The sequence below is a fragment of the Lithobates pipiens genome, unplaced genomic scaffold (assembly GCF_037356315.1).
Source record: "Lithobates pipiens isolate NorthernLeopardFrog02 unplaced genomic scaffold, aLitPip1_a1.2 Scaffold_22, whole genome shotgun sequence".
Taxonomy (NCBI): Eukaryota; Metazoa; Chordata; class Amphibia; order Anura; family Ranidae; genus Lithobates; species Lithobates pipiens.
Genome location: NW_027507784.1, coordinates 180,924,864 through 180,942,014, shown reverse-complemented (window position 1 = coordinate 180,942,014; position 17,151 = coordinate 180,924,864). Strand labels below are relative to the sequence as shown.

The window sequence follows — 17,151 nt, the reverse complement described above, 5'->3', positions numbered from 1 at the left end:
ATTCATTGTAAGTACCTGAATTTGATCTGGTATCAGTCTATGATCATTACACCCTGATGTGACTTCTTGGGACTTCTGATCTTGGCAACACCTCTTGCCTCCAGCGCCCATAACTGTGTAAATATAACGAATATAGGCCTCCTTTGAAAAAGGTTGGCTGATTCTCTTATAGAATAGTGAGGTCTTGCCAGTGCGGTGTCCAAGAATTATAAAAAGCCAGCAGGGGTTGAAATCTGCCAAAGCCCACACAAGACTGACCTGTCAGTGAGGTTATCTGTGTAGGGTGGAGTTGACATTCATGCTGAAATTTGTTTTAAGGGTTATGAAATGTGGTATATAGCTTCTTTAGTTTTAATTTTTTATTATGTAATGTTTTCTTCCAGGATTTTTACAACTGGCCTGATGAATCCTTTGAAGAGATGGACAGTACTTTGGCTGTACAGCAGGTAAAATAACTCATGTAGGGGTATGTGTAAATGGTGTATGTGCCTGTGGGTTTGCTTAGGAGTTATTTTTTGTAAAAAGCCTAAAAAAATAAAAAAAAAGCCACAAGTAAATATGCTGCTGCTCAGGACCTAAAATCGTATATTGCTGTATTGGCAGCTGCTTATGCTGTGCTTACTTGGAACTGTGTGATGTTATTATCACAAAGAAACAGTGTATATATAGTCTGATAAGCATATTAAAAATAAAATGTGCAGGCTGGCAGATTTGCAACAAGATACAATTCTTGTTCTCCAGATTGGAGGCATTTTTGGTTCAAACAGTGGCTTCAGCATACACTCCAACTGTACAGATACTATTCTAAGGGCCCTTTCACACAGGTGTCTTCCGTTCTAATCAGCAGGGGATCTGTGAGCTGATACCTGCTGATCGGTGCAGAGTGGGGCAAATGACAGGTCTGCGTCCACTCAGTTTCTGTAGAGCAGACACAGACAGAACCCGCTCTGCTCTGCCTTGCCTCAGAGTAGGAAATCCCCTATAATTATTCTCAAATTCTAACTTACTGAATTGATGCCAGACAGAGTGTAAGCAGCTTTGTGCTTTATAAATGTTTTTCTTTTTAAGCACCATGCTTTTACTTTATAAATGGATCTCCTAATGTGTTTTTCCCAATAGTCATTAAGGCCAGGTTCACACTATACATTGAATATATAAAGTCTACAGACACCTGTTAAAATGTCAGGTTTCTTTGATGTAAAAAAAAATGAGACAGGAAAATTAATTTCAGAACTTTGTCCACCTTTAATGTGACCTATAAACTGTACAACTCAGTTGAACAACAAACTGAAATTGTTTAGGTGAAGGGAAGTAAAAATAAAATAATATAGTTGCAGAAGTGTGCCCACCCTTAAACTAATACTTTGTTGAAGCACCTTTTGATTTTATTACAGCACTCATTGATTTTTGGGTATGAGTCTATCAGCATGGCACATCTTGACTTGGTAATATTTGCCCACTCTTCTTCGAAAAAACACTCCAAATCTGTCAGATTTCGAGGACATCTCCTGTACACAGCCCTCTTTAGACAGATTTTCAATCGGATTCAGGTCTGGGCCATTACAAAACTTTAATCTTCTGATGAAGCCATTCCTTTATTGATTTGGATGTATGCTTTGGGTCGTTGTCATGCTGAAAGATGAAGTTCCTCATCATGTTCATCATATTGCAGGGATGTCCAAACTTTTTTCAAAGAGGGCCAGATTTGATGAAGTGAACATGCGCGAGGGCTGACCATTTTGCCTAACATTCTTTGAACCAGTAAAATTCGGTCTTAGCCCTTGTACACACGGTCGGAGATTCCGTCGGAATGTGTCCGATCGGAGCGGTTTGTTGAATATTCCGACTGTGTGTGGTATGCATCGGACTGTTTCCGTCGGAATATCCGTTGGACCAAATTTTCCAACTTGCTGGAAATATTTTCCGACAAACTGCTCCGATCGGACATACTCCGATCATGTGTAGAGAATTCCGATCGGACAAAGTGCCACGCATGCTCAGATCAAATTCCTACATCAAAGCTATTGGCTACTAGCCTGAACGTAGTCCCGTCGTAACGAAATAACGTCATCACGTTCTGAACGATCGGATTTTCCGACAACTTCGTCCGACCGTGTGTATACAACAGTTTCGGACAAAATCCGATGGATTTGGTTGTCGGAATCTCCGACCGTGTGTACAAGGGCTAAGTGTGTTCGTCCGAGCACTAATACGCTTCCCCGCAAGAATTCTCTTGCCTTAGTGGCTGTGTGTGGTGAATATTTGAACTCAAGTGTATTATTTGGATACACCGTATTTATTGGTGTATAACACGCACCTTCACTTTAAGAGGGAAGCTTCAGGAAAAAAAACTTAACATTTTAAATAAAGAACTGGGAAGCAAAATAAGGGTCAGTGTCCATCTGCAGACCCACAATTGCCAGGAATGCAGCGCCTACCATTGCCAGGAATGCAGCGCCTACCATTGCTAGGAATGCAGCGCCTACCATTGCTAGGAATGCAGCGCCTACCATTGCCAGGGAATGCACACACCATTGCCGGGCATTTCACCCACCATTGCCAGGAATGCAGCTCCACAATTGCAATTGCCAGGAATGCAGCCACCATTACCATCAGTGCAGCCATGGAGGGCAGGACGAGCGCCAAAGACATCTTACAGGAGAATCTCCTGTTTACACAACGGCCTCTTTAAGAGAAAGTCCCGCCTCCTTTGATGGACAGCATAGTCGTCCAATGACGGAGACAGGACTTCCTATTACAGAGGCTGCCGTGTAAACAGGAAATTCTCCTCCTGTGTGCACGGCACTCGCCTTCTCCCTCCGACGCAGCCGGACTATATATCTTTTGTGGCCCCGGCGCTGGTAGATCGCCGGGGGCCACAAAAGATCTATATGTTTAAATAACCAGGCGGGCCATTCAAAACCGGACCGCGGACTGGACTTTGGACATGCCTGTCATATTGATTGGTATTTGGAACTGTTCATAATTCCCTCTACCTTGACTAAGGACCCTGTTCCAGCTGAATAAAAACAGCCACAAAGCATGATGCTGCCACCACCATGCTTCACTGTGGATATGGTGTTCTTTTGATGATGTGCAGTGTTGTTTTTGCACCAAATGTGTTTTGGAATTATGGCCAAAACCTTGGTTTCATCAGACCATAACACATTTTACCACATGCCTTTGGGAGACTTCAGATGTGTTTTTGCAAAATTTATCAGAGCTTGGATGTTTTTCTTTGTAAGAAAAGGGTTCCGTTTTGTCACTCTATCCCATAGCCCAGACATATGAAGAATATGGGAGATTGTTGTCACATGTACTTGGCAGATATTCCTGCAGCCCCTTTAATGTTGCTGTAGGCCTCCTGGCAGCCTCTCTGGCCAGTTTTCTTCTCATCTTTTCAATTTTGGAGGAATGTCCAATTCTTGTTAATGTCACTGTTGTGCCATATTTTTGTGCCATATTTTCTCCATTTGATGATGGCTGTCTTCATTGTATTCCATGGTATATCTAATATGGACTGGGAGGTCTGGTCCCCAAACCAGAGCTACCAAAGACAGAAAAGAGCTGGCGGACTATTGCGGTACATGTTGAAAAGTTAATACAAAATTATTAAAGCAAAATTAAAATACAAACAATGTTTATTGATATAGTAAAACCATTTAACAATTCACAAACTGGTACAGGTGGTGACGTATTTCTACTAGTTTTGCTTTAACTAAGCTTCTTCAGGAAATACATACTTATGTAAAGGAGTATAAATTTACATAATGAAACATCAAAAAAAAAAAAATATATATATTGAAATGCAAAACAAGATAAAGGGGGAAATTTCGAAACGGGGTATACAACTACGGTTCTTACCCCACTCACTGTACCACGAAGATGCCCAGAGGACCTAGAAGAGCCTGCCCCGGTGATTGGGGGAGGGGTTCCTCCTCCATGCTCTCCTCTGCTGAATTGTCCTATGAACCTCAGGTACCCCCTAAGCAATCAAAGGGCTATTCAATGAGTCAGGCTAAAAGGTGCCATGCAGTACTTCAGCTTGTGTGTCTAGGGGACAGGAACCACACCGGGGCAGAGATTCTTGCACCTCTGCAGGGACAGGTCCAGAGGTGGTTCATGCCACGCCAGCTGGAGCCAGGAATGGTGGTGTGTGATAATGGCACAAACCTCCTGTCTGCCCTTAGACGGGTAAAGTTGACACATGTCCTCAATTTGGTGGTGCAGCATTTCCTAAATAGGTACTCAGGGTTGGAAGATCTACTAAAGCAGGCTAGAAGAGTCTGTACCCATTTTAGGTGACCATACACAGCCAGTTCTCGGTCGGCTGAAAATCAGCGGGAATTCCACCTGCCCATAAACGTCTAATTTGTGACATGCCCACCAGGTGGAACTCGACTTTGACAATGCTGCAGCGGCTGCACATGTGGCAGAGGGCAGTCAATGACTACCTGTGTGAATATGGCACAAATATTTTTCCCCACGCCAATGGCTGCTCATAAAAGATAAATTACTATACTGTCACCATTTGAGGTCACAAGGAGGGTGAGCTGTGATAATGCATGCATTAGTGACACAATCCCTGTTCCTGGAGCAGACTCTGCGTGGCATTATGGACAGGGCACTCGAGGCAGAGCAGCGGGACGAGGAGGACGACATCCTTTCCTCTCAAGGCTCATTTTATGCAGACACCATTGTTCCTATGCCACAGAACACACAAGAGGAAGAGGAGAATTTTGTCAGTTGCAGAGGCATTGAAGCAGAGGAAGAAATACATCAAACAGTAAGGGATGGTTTTCCATCCCCAGAACTCTTTGGAGTAATACGTGGCTGGGAGGAGGCAGTTCCAGATACAGTAATCTGCAAATTTGCGGTGCATGGGCTCCCTCTTGCTTCAAAGCCTGCAAAAGGTCCCAGAAATATGTGGCGTAAAGGGAAAGGATCACTATTGGTTGGCAACCCTCCTTGGCAACCGTTATAAGGGGAAAGTCTCAGAACTCATCCCATCCCCACAAAGTGCAGAAGATGAAATCTCTTGAGGACACCTTAAAGAGGAGTTTATCAAACGCTTTTCCTTACTCCTGGTAGGTTACAGTGTCGTGACATATACAGTGTTAAACTTGCAATAACGCACAGAACTATATGGTGTTGAAACTGCAGTAACGCACAGAAATCTGTGACGTTAAACTTGCAGTAACGAATGATCACTACTCAACTGACTGAACTATATCTACATTCATACTAATTTTAAAGATGAATGGTGGTCACACTACACTTACACTGAACCTAGATGCACACTAAACTGATATTCTACTGACAATAGAATCAGAATAGCACACTGTCTAATAGTACTGAACAGAGCCCTGTTCTATATCTCTCCATGCTGTTATCGCATTACAAATGGCCACTATAGAAAGAGAATACTTTTATAGTGTGGGGCTGGATTAAGAGCAATGAGCCATGACTGGATAGAGTCATCATGACTGCATCCGATCATGGCTCTGACAGTGCTCTGTGCCCTGATTGGCTGAAGCAATGAAAGCTTCGCCCAATCAGGGCTTTCAATGCACTGTGTGGCATAGCAGTGCATTGTGGTCCTTCGCCAGGTTGAATAAACGACCCTATAACTCTGTTTTTCGGGCAACTTCCGAACAGCCAATGTTCGGCCCAAACTTGTGCTCGGTCCGAACCGCTCGGCCATCCTTACTAGTGGGGGGGCATTCTTTAAATTTTTACATTTTTTTTCTTTGCCTTTTTGGTGGGATTTTGTTATATTGCCTACTACACATATCACTACATGGTGATTTAAGGTTATTATTATTTGCGCTGATAGAAATTTGTTTTATAGTCGCCTTACTTCCCCCCCCCCCCCCCCCCATCCTTTAGATTGTAAGTGCTTATGAGCAGGTCCCTTATCCATACAAGTCTGTTTCAAACTTTATATAGATTATTTTTACCTTGTATCATCATTTATGTAGTGTTCTGTATGGACCGTTTTTTTTTTTTTTTTTGTTTTGTACAGAGGTTTGTCATTAAATTGCAAATGCTAATTTTTCAAATATCTAATTGCAGTACATCCAGCAGAACATAAGAACTGATTGTTCAAACATTGATCGAATTCTAGAGCCCCCTGAAGGTCAAGATGAAGGAGTGTGGAAGTATGAACATCTTCGGTATGTGGTGATACATTTCTTATCGTGAAAACTGACTTTTACAGTATCTCACAAAAGTGAATACACCGCTCACATTTTTGTAAATATTTATATCTTTTCATGTGACAACACTGAAGAAATTACACTTTGCTACAATGTAATGAATATAGTAAGTTGTACAGCTTATATAACACTGTAAATTTGCTGTCCCCTCAAAATAATTCAACACACAGCCCTTGATGTCTGGACCGATGGCAACAAAAGTTAGCACACCTAAGTGAAAATGTCCAAATTGGGCCCAAAGTGCCAATATTTTGTGTGGCCACCATTATTTTCCAGCCCTGCCTTAACCCTCTTGGGCATGGAGTTCACCAGAGCTTCCCAGGTTGCCACTGGAGTCCTCTTCCCCTCCGTCATGATGACGGCACAGAGCTGGTAGATGTTAGAGACCTTGCGCTCTTCCACCTTCCATTTTGAGGATGCCCCACAGATGCTCAATAGGGTTTAGGTCTGGAGACATGCTAGGACAGTCCATCACCTTTTACCCTCAGCGTCTTTAGCAAGGCAGTGTTGGTCTTGGAGGTGTGTTTGGGGTCGTTACCATGTTGGAATACTGCCCTGTGGCCCAGTCTCTGAAAGGAGGGGATCATGCTCTGCTTCAGTATGTCACAGTACATGTTGTTATACCATGGTTCCTCAATGAACTGTAGCTCCCCAGTGCCAGCAGCACTCATGCAACCCCAGACCATGACGCTCCCACCACCATGCTTGACTGTAGGCAAAACACACTTGGCTTTGTACTCCTCTCATGGTTGCCACCACACAAGTTTGACACCATCTGAATAAAATAATTTTATCTTGGTCTCATCAGACCACAGGACATGGTTCCGGTAATCCATGTCTTTAGTCTGCTTGTCGTCAGCAAACTGTTTGCGGGCTTTCTTGTGCATCATCTTTAGAAGAGGATTCCTTCTGGGACGAAAGCCATGCAGACCAATTTGATGCAGCATGAGGCGTATGGTCTGAGCATGGATGGGCTGACCCCACCCCCCACCCCTTCAACCTCTGCAGTAATGCTGGCAGTGCTCGTATGTCTATTTCCCAAAGACAACCTCTGGATATGATGCTAAGCCAGGGGTTGACAAATTTGTTTGGAATCTGGGAGCCAGCTAAAAAAGTTAGGAGCCAGGTCCGTGACGGCGATCTGGACCTGTCCCTGGCCTGACATGGAGACAAGTGAGGGGAAGATAGCCTCCAGCCCCCCACATATGAGATCACCTCTCATTGGACACACCGCTTGAGTGCTAAATGGCCGCTGTGATTGGCCATTTAGCATGATCTGTGATTTGCTGTATCCAAGGGACACGGCCAACACAGAACTTCCCCGATGTGCGCCCATGGCGGCGTTCAGAGGGGAAGTTAAACAGGAGGATGTCCAGGGACGCCCTCCCGGCAATTGGTGTCCGTGCTGTAGACATCTTTTGTCTATAGCGCGGGCACGAAGTGGTTAACAAAAGAATGTGACTTTTATTTCCGCCATGTTCCCGCTTCTTAACGTCATATCCCCGCTAAGGGTTAGATCAGGTCCGCCTGAAAAACTGACAGGTGAACCTGATCAGACAGCCATTGTGAAAGGGGTCAAGCAGGGAGGATTACAAATAATATTTTTTTTTTTGCCTTAATTAAAATAATTTTTTTTACTTTTTACAAAAAAAAAAAAAAATAATTACATTATATATATATATATATATATATATATATATATATATATATATATATATATATATATATATATATATATATATATATATATATATATATATATATATATATATATATATATATAATTATTATTATTATTTTTTTTTTTTGTAAAAAGTAAAAAAAATTATTTTAATTAGGGGAAGGAAATGGGCGGGCAGTGAAAAACAGTCAGGGAGCTTCACTCCATTAGGAATTATCATTATTGGAATAGGGTGTAATTTCTACATCCACCACAAGATGGCGCCAGACTACCGAAAGATTTTAGTAGGCCGCAAAGCCGCGGCCTCAATTACTGGCCGGCGCGGCACGATGGAATTGCGCGGCGGAGTTCGGGGTCCAAATGGAGACAGGATACCCCAGCAGCGTTGCCCCAGTCGCCAGGACACGAAATCTAGGCGCAAATGCGACCTGGCGACCGGGGTTTGTCGAGCCCTGTGCTAAGCACATGCACTGAACTTCTTTGGTCGACCATGGCGAGGCCTATTCTGGGTGGAATAAGTCCTGTTAAACCACAGTATGGTCTTGGCCACCATGCTGCAGCTCAGTTTCAGGGTCTTGGCAATCTTCTTATAGCCTAGGTCATCTTTATGTAGCGCAACAATTCTATTTTTCAGATCCTCAGAGAGTTCTTTGCCATCAGTTGCCATGATGAGCTTCCAGTGACCAGTATGAGAGAGTGAGAGCAATAACACCAAATATAACACACCTGCCATTCACACCTGAGACCTTGTAACACTAACGGGTCACATGACACCAGGGAGGGAAAATGGCTGATTGGGCCCAATTTGGACATTTTCACTTAGGGGTGTACTCACTTTTGTTGCCAGCAGTTTAGATATTAATCGCTGTGGGTTGCGTTATTTTGAGGGGACAGCAAATTTACACTGTTATACAAGCTGTACACTCACTACTTTACATTGTAGCAAAGTGTAATTTCTTCAGTGTTGTCACATGAAAAGATAGAATAAAATATTTACAAAAATGTGAGGGGTGTACTCACTGTATATGTATTTTCGGAAAACCTGTACATTTTATAATTGCTGCAAGGTAGGATTTATAGAAACAACAATCCACTGCCGTTTTGAAACCAGTAGTGCTTGGTTAATTTGGGTAATAACTGTTATTATGTTTTAACGCCTTGCTTACACTTAGATTTTGCTCTCTCAAATCACTATTATAGTACACCTCTTGGTAACTGAGAATCCTAAACTGACTTCAGGACAACATACAGTACATACATTGAAGACTACCAATGTGTGAGTGATCTCATTCGATACACTTCTTGTACACTGAATTATTATAGAGCACACAGCAGAAAAATGAGCCAAGCACTAAGATAACTTTTAGGGCAGGTGGGGTTTCATTAAGTGGCTATAAAGATTAAATATTTAGGCATCAGTAACCCCACTCACCCCCCCCCCCATCTGAGCCCTCATTCGATCCAGCATTTTGCAGGTCTGCGGCTCTTCTCTCCCCTCAAACCTTGAGCTCACTGGCTTTGCTGAGACAGCCATTGGCTCCCGCTGCTGTCAATCAAAGAGTGATAAGGGAGCAACGATTGGGGCCGAGTCCCACTGTCCCTGTCTATAGACACACACAGCAAGGCTCCAGAGTGAGCCCGCACAAGTGCCCCCATAGAAAGACGCTTTCTATGGGAGCAATCGCCAGAGATGAGGAGCCAGGAGCCCAGGCAAGGCACACAAGAAGAGAAGATTTGGGGCTGCTCTGTGCTATTCCATTTCACAGGGCAGGTAAGTATAAGCCTGTTTGTTATTTTGTTACTTTTGTGTTTGGTTGTAACAGTTCAAAGTAGAACTCCAGCCAGTCTTTTGTTTGGATAGGGTGGGCATTGGGAGACAGTGTTTTTTTTTTTTTTTTTTTTTTCAGCTGTTTGTATTCTCAATTGTGAGATTCCAAATCCCTTCCTGTCTTTTATATAGCTTATTAATTCATGTTCATCTTTTTAGGCAATTTTGTCTTGAACTCAATGGACTTGCTGTTAAACTCCAGGTAATATATTGTTGTCTCTTAGCAACTGCAAAAAAATGTGTGAGTGCTGTGAGGCACTGGCTGGCAGGATGGTGTACAAGTGTCACTTTTGGTTTCTAATCTACACATGGTGAGGGACTCCAGATGTTGCGTCTGGTGTTTATTTATTTTTTTCAGAATCTTAATATGTTCTTTTCTGGGTCCTGGAGACTTTGTAGAGCTTTATGTAGGTAGGATAAAGCCTCCATTATTCTTAGGTTCACATCTTACCTGGTAGCCAGACCTCACTATTAGTCTCAGCCGCCCACATGCCTATACTTCTAATTTATATCTGAGCTGTATGATGATAGAGGCTCACTCTCTCTACTCTTAGAACCTGTTGCTAGGTGCAAAGGCAGACTGCTGAAAGAACACAAAAAAAGATATATGTGCTGCCTGTTGTTTTGAACCTATTGGGGGCAAGTTGTTAGTCAGGAACTGACTTGAGATTAGTTAGTGGCTTGGACGAATAGGGGTTATATTTTTGTTATTCTATGGACTTGCTGTACAAGGCTCTCCTGCATTGATGCTGTGTTTTGATGCCTTGCTGGATAAAAGTGCCAGAAAAACCTGTTTGGATTGTTCCTGGGTGTCCCTGTCTCTTGCATGATTACCTCTGTCAATGCCAGTTGAGCCAATCCGCCTTACAGAGTATTTATATTATTGCAAAAATATTTAGTGCATTGCACAGAGAACATTTGGGAGAGAACACCGCTCCAATTCCTGATGTGTTCCTATGTGTATTGCTGACCTGATGTATTTTCACTAACTGATATTTAGAAGACATGAGAGCAAGGTACAAGCAAAAAGCAATTAGTGTGTGTGTGTTGTACAAGGGCTGATGCAGAATGCTACAATGTGACTAAAGTACGTCTCCTACAATTCAGCACATTCCAGCATAATTGATTCTTCCACTCTGCTTGCCTCAAAAGATTTGTTGCACTGGTCTGAATAAAAAGGGGTCTTAATTGCTTAATCGCTGTGTGGGGACAGATAGATCTGGTTGTCACTATGGATACCTGTCTGTCTTGTGCTAGCTTATGATGTAAGTAAATCTAAAGTAAATGAGCTTCTATTATTTTCTCCCTTTTGGTCTTCTACATAGGCCATTCAAAAGTGTTTTTGTTCAATCTGTTCAATAAATGCAAAAAAATACCTCTTGATTTTACCAGAAACCTTGTGAGCTGACTGCCTGTGTACATGGAGGCGTTATCAGTATAAGAAGGGGTAGGGGATGGGGAGAGCTCTGTGTTCCTTGTGATCTATCAATAATAAAATGGCCATTACACCAATTTTAATGGGCACAGCTGATGGGACGCTTTGGAATTCAGAGCTGTGTTGTCACATCAAAGAGGAAGGTAGGAGTGTACTACGTTTCTGGCACATCCAGAATGTTTAAAGGGATAAAGAATTTTTTAAAGGGATAAAGCTTTAGGAAATGTGCATGTATTTTTATTTATTTTTTTGCCTTGATATTTACTTTAAAGGAAATCTATAGTCTTCAAAGTTCCTTTTTGTATATTCAGTGTGTGAATATACAGGGGTTCAGTGTATCTTAAAGGTAACAAAATGAACAGTATGGATGGCTATAGCTATATTACTGGGGTGTGGAAGAGCAGATATAAAGTAACATTACTGCTTCTCAGTAGTGCTGTACTGTCTGAAGTATTTTAAAACCTAAAGCTCATCTAAGGGCCTGTTCAGACATTCATATAAATCAGGGGTCTCAAACTCAATTTACCTGGGGGCCGCTGGAGGTAGATTCTGGGTAAGGCTGGGCCGCATCAAGTTTTCCTCAAAAACCTTTAGGGTGGGCACGCACCTGTCTGGTTTATAAAAATAGCACTCCTCCACTCTGCTGTGCCCCCCTGTATATTTCTTGCCCTGTATGCTAATACTGAGCATCAAGGAGGAAGAGACGCCGGATTTTCTCAATGGGCGTCTCCTTCTCCATGTGCCTCAATCCAATCACAGTGAGAGTCACAGCCAGGAAGAAAAAAACTCCTTGTCTGTGACACTCTTTGATGTGATTGGATCACAACACAGCCAGGGAGAAGGAGACGCCCATTGAGAAACCCCTGCGTCTCCTCCTCCCATGCAGGGCCTCCAATGGCAGAACGTCCTGTCGCCTGAACGGGAAAGAGAAGAAAAAAAGTGAGGCGTGGAGAGCGTGACTGACAGGCTGGTACTTGCCTCTCCGTGTCCCTCCCATCGAAGAAGATGAAGTCGCCGCTCTGAACGCACTTGGTGCAGGTCAGCGTCCGGCGGTGTTACACAGCGGGCAGCGCTCCACCGCCACTTACTCCCCCTGGTGAGACGCCGAGGTACTGTACTTGGCGGTGGAGCGCTGCCCGCTGTGTAACATCGCCGGAGGCTGACCTGCACCAAGTGCGTTCAGAGCGGCGACTTCATCTTCTTCAAGTACCGGAGGGAAGGTGGCTAAGTGCTTTTCCAGGCGGGGGGCCGCAAAATATTGTCCCGCGGGCCGCAGTTGGCCCGCGGGCCGCGAGTTTGAGACCCCTGATATAAATGCTAAAAAAAAAAAAAGTATGTGCATTACCTCCCTTTGGGCATTTATGATCATTTATTTATACCTTTTTATTTATAGCAACAATATACAAAACAAGTAAACAATCCAGATAAATTCCACTCATAGGACAGAGCATTGATGGTAAAAAACAGGGTTGGAAGCACAACAGATACAGGGTTCTTGAGACAGCGTATTGGTCCAGGCATCCAGTTTATCACCGGTTTGAAGAGGATACACTAGCAAGAAGGTCAACTGAAAAGGGAAGCGAGAAAGCAAAGTGGGGAAGGAAGGAAAAGGTAAAAGGAGGGGGGGGGGGATCCCTGTAGTGCAGTGATGGTGAACCGTGGCACACCAGATGTTTTGGAACATTTCCCATGATGCTCATGCATTCTGCATCGCAGCGTATTTGAGCATCGCGGAAAATGTAGTTACAAAACATCTGGGGTGCCAAGGTTCGCCGTCACTGCTGTGTAATCATGCTGCCTAATCTGGGTTAGAGCCCAATAAGTCAGAATATTTGTCAGAGTAGGTAAATTGGGTCCAGCAGAACGTCTTTTTAAAACGAGCTTCTTGTTTACGGAGGGATAGTGTTAGCTCCTGCATCCTCATAATGTCTGTCACAGACCTGATCCAATGCCCCAGTCTGGGCCATGTTTAGGAGATTTATCACCAAGGTGTGACTGTATATATGTTTAGAGAAGGAGCTGAGGTGAAGCAGGCAGGCTGCAGGATAGTCTTCCAGAGAGAAATCTGTGAGTTCCAGAACCAGGGCACAGACATCCTGCCTCAATGTGCATTTCGAAGCACATTCACACACGTTTTTATGCAAGTTAAATTACTATGGATTTTGCAGGTTATTTCCTGACATAACATCCTTTTCCTGTTGGTGAGTGGAGAGACAGAAAGACAAACGTGTTTTGATTTGGAGAGGCATTGGCAAACAGGATGTCTAGCATAACATTGTGATGGCACTAGTTCTATTGAAGAGGAGGAGGCAGATGAGGAGATTGGGCAAGCCAAATGGTGCTATTGAGGGCATCCATTGCTCAAGCAACGTGAGAGTAAAGGGAAGTTTGGGACCTTTTATACCAGGACAGGACTACTGGAACTTCCTCCTCTAGTTTTCTCAATAACAGAGGGGTCTGTAGACATCAGAATATTTGTAACTAGTAAGAATGAAGGGCAAGCCGAGAGCCCAGGAAGCTATTGACAGACAAACTTTTGATGGTATATTTAATAGATCAAAAGGGAAAAAATAAGAGAAGTTCATTGTTGTGCTTTACAGATAAGCTTGTGCCTTCAAAGTACGGTGATTGCAGAGATTTCTTCAAGCTTGGCTTAATATGTGGGTTTTATTTTAATTTTATAGGCTGAATGTCACCCGGACTCTTGCACCCAAATGACAGCAACAGAACAATGGATATTTCTTTGTGCAGCTCATAAAACGCCAAAAGAGGTGAGTCTCACTTGTTACTTTGTTTTATCAGGCAAAATGCTTCTGGAATGACTTGGGCTTCTTTCACACTGGGGCTCTCAGCGCTCTGGCAGTAAAGCAGCGTTATATTTAGCGGTGCTGATAGGCCGCTAGCAGGGCAGTTTGAACCCCCACTAGCGGCCGAAAAAGGGTTAAAACCGCCCGCAAAGCGCCGCTGCAGCAGCGCTTGGCAGGCGGGTTTGGAGCGCTGCCCCATTGTTTTCAATGGGAAGGAGCGCTATAGGAGCAGTAAATACACCGCTCCTACAACGCTCCAAAGATGCGGCTTGCGGGACTTTTTTGACTGTCCTGCAAGCGCACCGCTCCAGTGTGAAAGCCCTCAGGGCTTTCACATTGGAGTGCACTGAGCGGCTCTTTCAGGGCGCTTTGCAGGCGCTGTTTTTAGCACTTTAGTGCCTGTAAAGCTCCTCAGTGTGAAAGGGGCCTTAAAGCAAAAGTGAAGTAAGGCCTAGTAATGCACTGACCTGGTGCAAACCTGATCCAATAATGATTCTATATGACAACGGCTAAATCTGTGTCTGTAGTGCATGTTCAAACCTTAATCCCATAAATAATCTAATATTAGATTTTTACTCCAGGATTATATGATGATTTTGGAAATTCTAGAGAAATTAAACGGATCTTGCATAAAAGCTTATTATTATTGCAACCAATTAGTAATTAGTTTTTGTTTTGTGTTTTAGTGTCCTGCCATAGATTACACAAGGCATACACTTGATGGTGCTGCATGTCTCTTGAATAGCAATAAATATTTCCCAAGCAGGTAAGTTTGTATAATGAATAAAACAAGTTAACCCAAATTTTACTGTTAATACACAGAATGAGCTGGAGCTTAAAGTGTTAACCCCCCAAAAAAATTCAGATGATGTTCCCTTAAAGCAGATTAAACAGCACAGTGCTTTTGCTGTGTAATCTGCCCCCGCCCCCCTAAACTGTAAAAACCTGGCTGATTCCGCAACTTCCTGAGTCCCCCTCTCTGCACTGACCACGATAATCAGGGCTGCTGACCACCATGGTCAGCATACATGCCTCCATACATGCCTCCGCAGCCCTGCTCTCCTCCCTCCCATCTCCCTGTTCTGTGTCTCTGTCTCCGCCCACCTCCATCCCTGCCACTATTAATGCAAGTAAAAAACGTACAATGGTCACTGCCAGCCCCTCTTTAGGCAGGCATACCACGCTGTGTACGTTTTTTCTAAAAACGAGGATTATAAATAGATTTTTAAAGCTTCAGGCCGGTCACGTGACTCGCAGCCACTTTACATCTTCGAGACGGGGCTGACCTCCCAGACTAAAGTCAGAGGGAGATCTTGGTCCTCTGACTTCAGTCAGCCATATATCGGAGCTCTTAAGCGGCCAAAAGTCATGTGACCGGCCTGAAGATCACCCTAAAAGGGTATTTGCAATCCTCATTTTTAGAAGAGACATTTACAGTGTGGTATGCCTGCCTATTATAGAGGGGCTGGCAGGACGTTATCATATTGCGTTAAAGTGGTGTTGCCACCAAAAAATTAAAAGTGCTTAAAATTCATAAAAAATAAAATAAAAAAATAATTGGCAAAAAAAAAATTTTTTACTCACCTCTAAATACCGGTTGCTAGGGGGTCCCTCGTAATCTGCCTTCCTCATTGCCCAGGCTGGTGACATCACTTCCCCTCGCGCCGCACATTCACCTGGGACCTGTCATGTGTCCCAGGTGACTGTACGGCGTATCACGGCGCCCTGCGCCGCTCGCGCATGCGCAGTGGCTGCCCGGCTGTGAAGCCACAGCCGGGTGCCCACAGTATGCATGACGGCGCCGCGAGCAGAGCGGGGAGCGAGGGGGGGCTTCGTTCCCCCGCATCGCTGGACCCTGGGGCAGGTAAGTGTCCGATTATTAAAAGCCAGCAGCTGCAGTATTTGTAGCTGCTGACTTTTAATTTTTTTTTTTTAGGGGGTACCCCACTTTAACAAACCCTTTAAGGTATTTTAAATCTGAGAAGGTAAACAAATATGACCATTTCGTTTTACTGCCATGCAAAGATATTTGTGAAGCACTTTTTATTTGTAATCCGTAAATTAATTGCTTTGACCTCTGAAGGAATAGGAGTCTGTTAAAGGAGAAGGTTACCTTTTGGAACGTGTTACATGTTCCCAATACTGCATCTGTTGCCCAATTTCCCCATACCCCCTCCCTGCGACAGTTGATTGTAACTGGGCCCCTGGCCACGGTTTGGCAGCACTCCACAAAACAGGGACATCCCTTATGAAAGGGAGGACAACCCAGAGTTTAGAATCTGTGTATAAGACCTAATGAACGGGCCAAACAATAACAACAAGAGTCCACAAGTTTAATGATGAAATGAAATACAATTAATTTGCAGTCAGAGAAAACAGCCAACACATTTTGGGGTAAAACAAAATCCCTTTCATCAGGGCTCAGGCCGCTGTGAAGCAGGAGAACATTTTCCCATGCTACTCCCATGCAGATCCAAGGACATTTGCAAACCATTATTAATCACCCCTGGTCATGTCAAGAGTCCCACTGCTGGTACTTCCGGTTCCGGCGCCACATGAGCAGGCTGTGACTGGACGCAGCTCCCGCTGAACCCCTCTATATCGCTGCCTGTAGACCTGCTAAAACTCCGGGGTTGCTCCCCAAACTCCACCTCACTTACGGGGGACTCATGGACCGCTTTGTGGAGAGGTCATATGCCCGGGCTGTCTCTTCCTCGCCGTCCTCAGCAGAAGACGCGGCCCTCGGCACGGCCAAGATGGCGACCACGCTACCAGCGGATCAGGTCGGGCCCTTGATCACAGCAGAGATGCAGGGAAATCAATAACCGGTGGGCATAGCCCAAGAAGTTGTAGCCCTTCTAGGCCCTACTTTAACAGCCACAGTGGATGCAGCCGTACACAAAGGGCTGGAGCAGCTCCATATAGAGCTACAAGCACAGGCGCAACGAATCACCCAGACGGAAGATCGGATTACTTTTCTGGAGGATGATACTACGGCACAATCGGCGACGATCGCCCGTCTCACGGCGGAGACGAGAGATCTGTGGGATAAGATCGATGACCTCGAGAACCGCTCCAGAAGGAACAATTTACGAATCATTGGTCTTCCGGAAACGGTTACTGCGAATCACCTCGCTGACATATGTGCTAAAGTCATACCGGAACAATTGGGTCTCCGCATA

The 17,151-nt window shown here is 44.1% G+C and overlaps 1 protein-coding gene across 1 annotated transcript in view; it reads left to right on the top strand.

Annotated features, from left to right (window-relative positions):
- MOB4 (MOB family member 4, phocein) overlaps positions 1-17,151 on the top strand; it is a 45,908-nt gene that overhangs the window by 8,851 nt on the left and 19,906 nt on the right. The window contains exons 2-6 of the mRNA XM_077448703.1: positions 384-446; positions 6,076-6,176; positions 9,887-9,929; positions 13,847-13,933; positions 14,656-14,735. Coding sequence (XP_077304829.1) covers positions 384-446; positions 6,076-6,176; positions 9,887-9,929; positions 13,847-13,933; positions 14,656-14,735 — 374 coding nt within the window. The remainder of the gene's footprint in view (positions 1-383; positions 447-6,075; positions 6,177-9,886; positions 9,930-13,846; positions 13,934-14,655; positions 14,736-17,151) is intronic.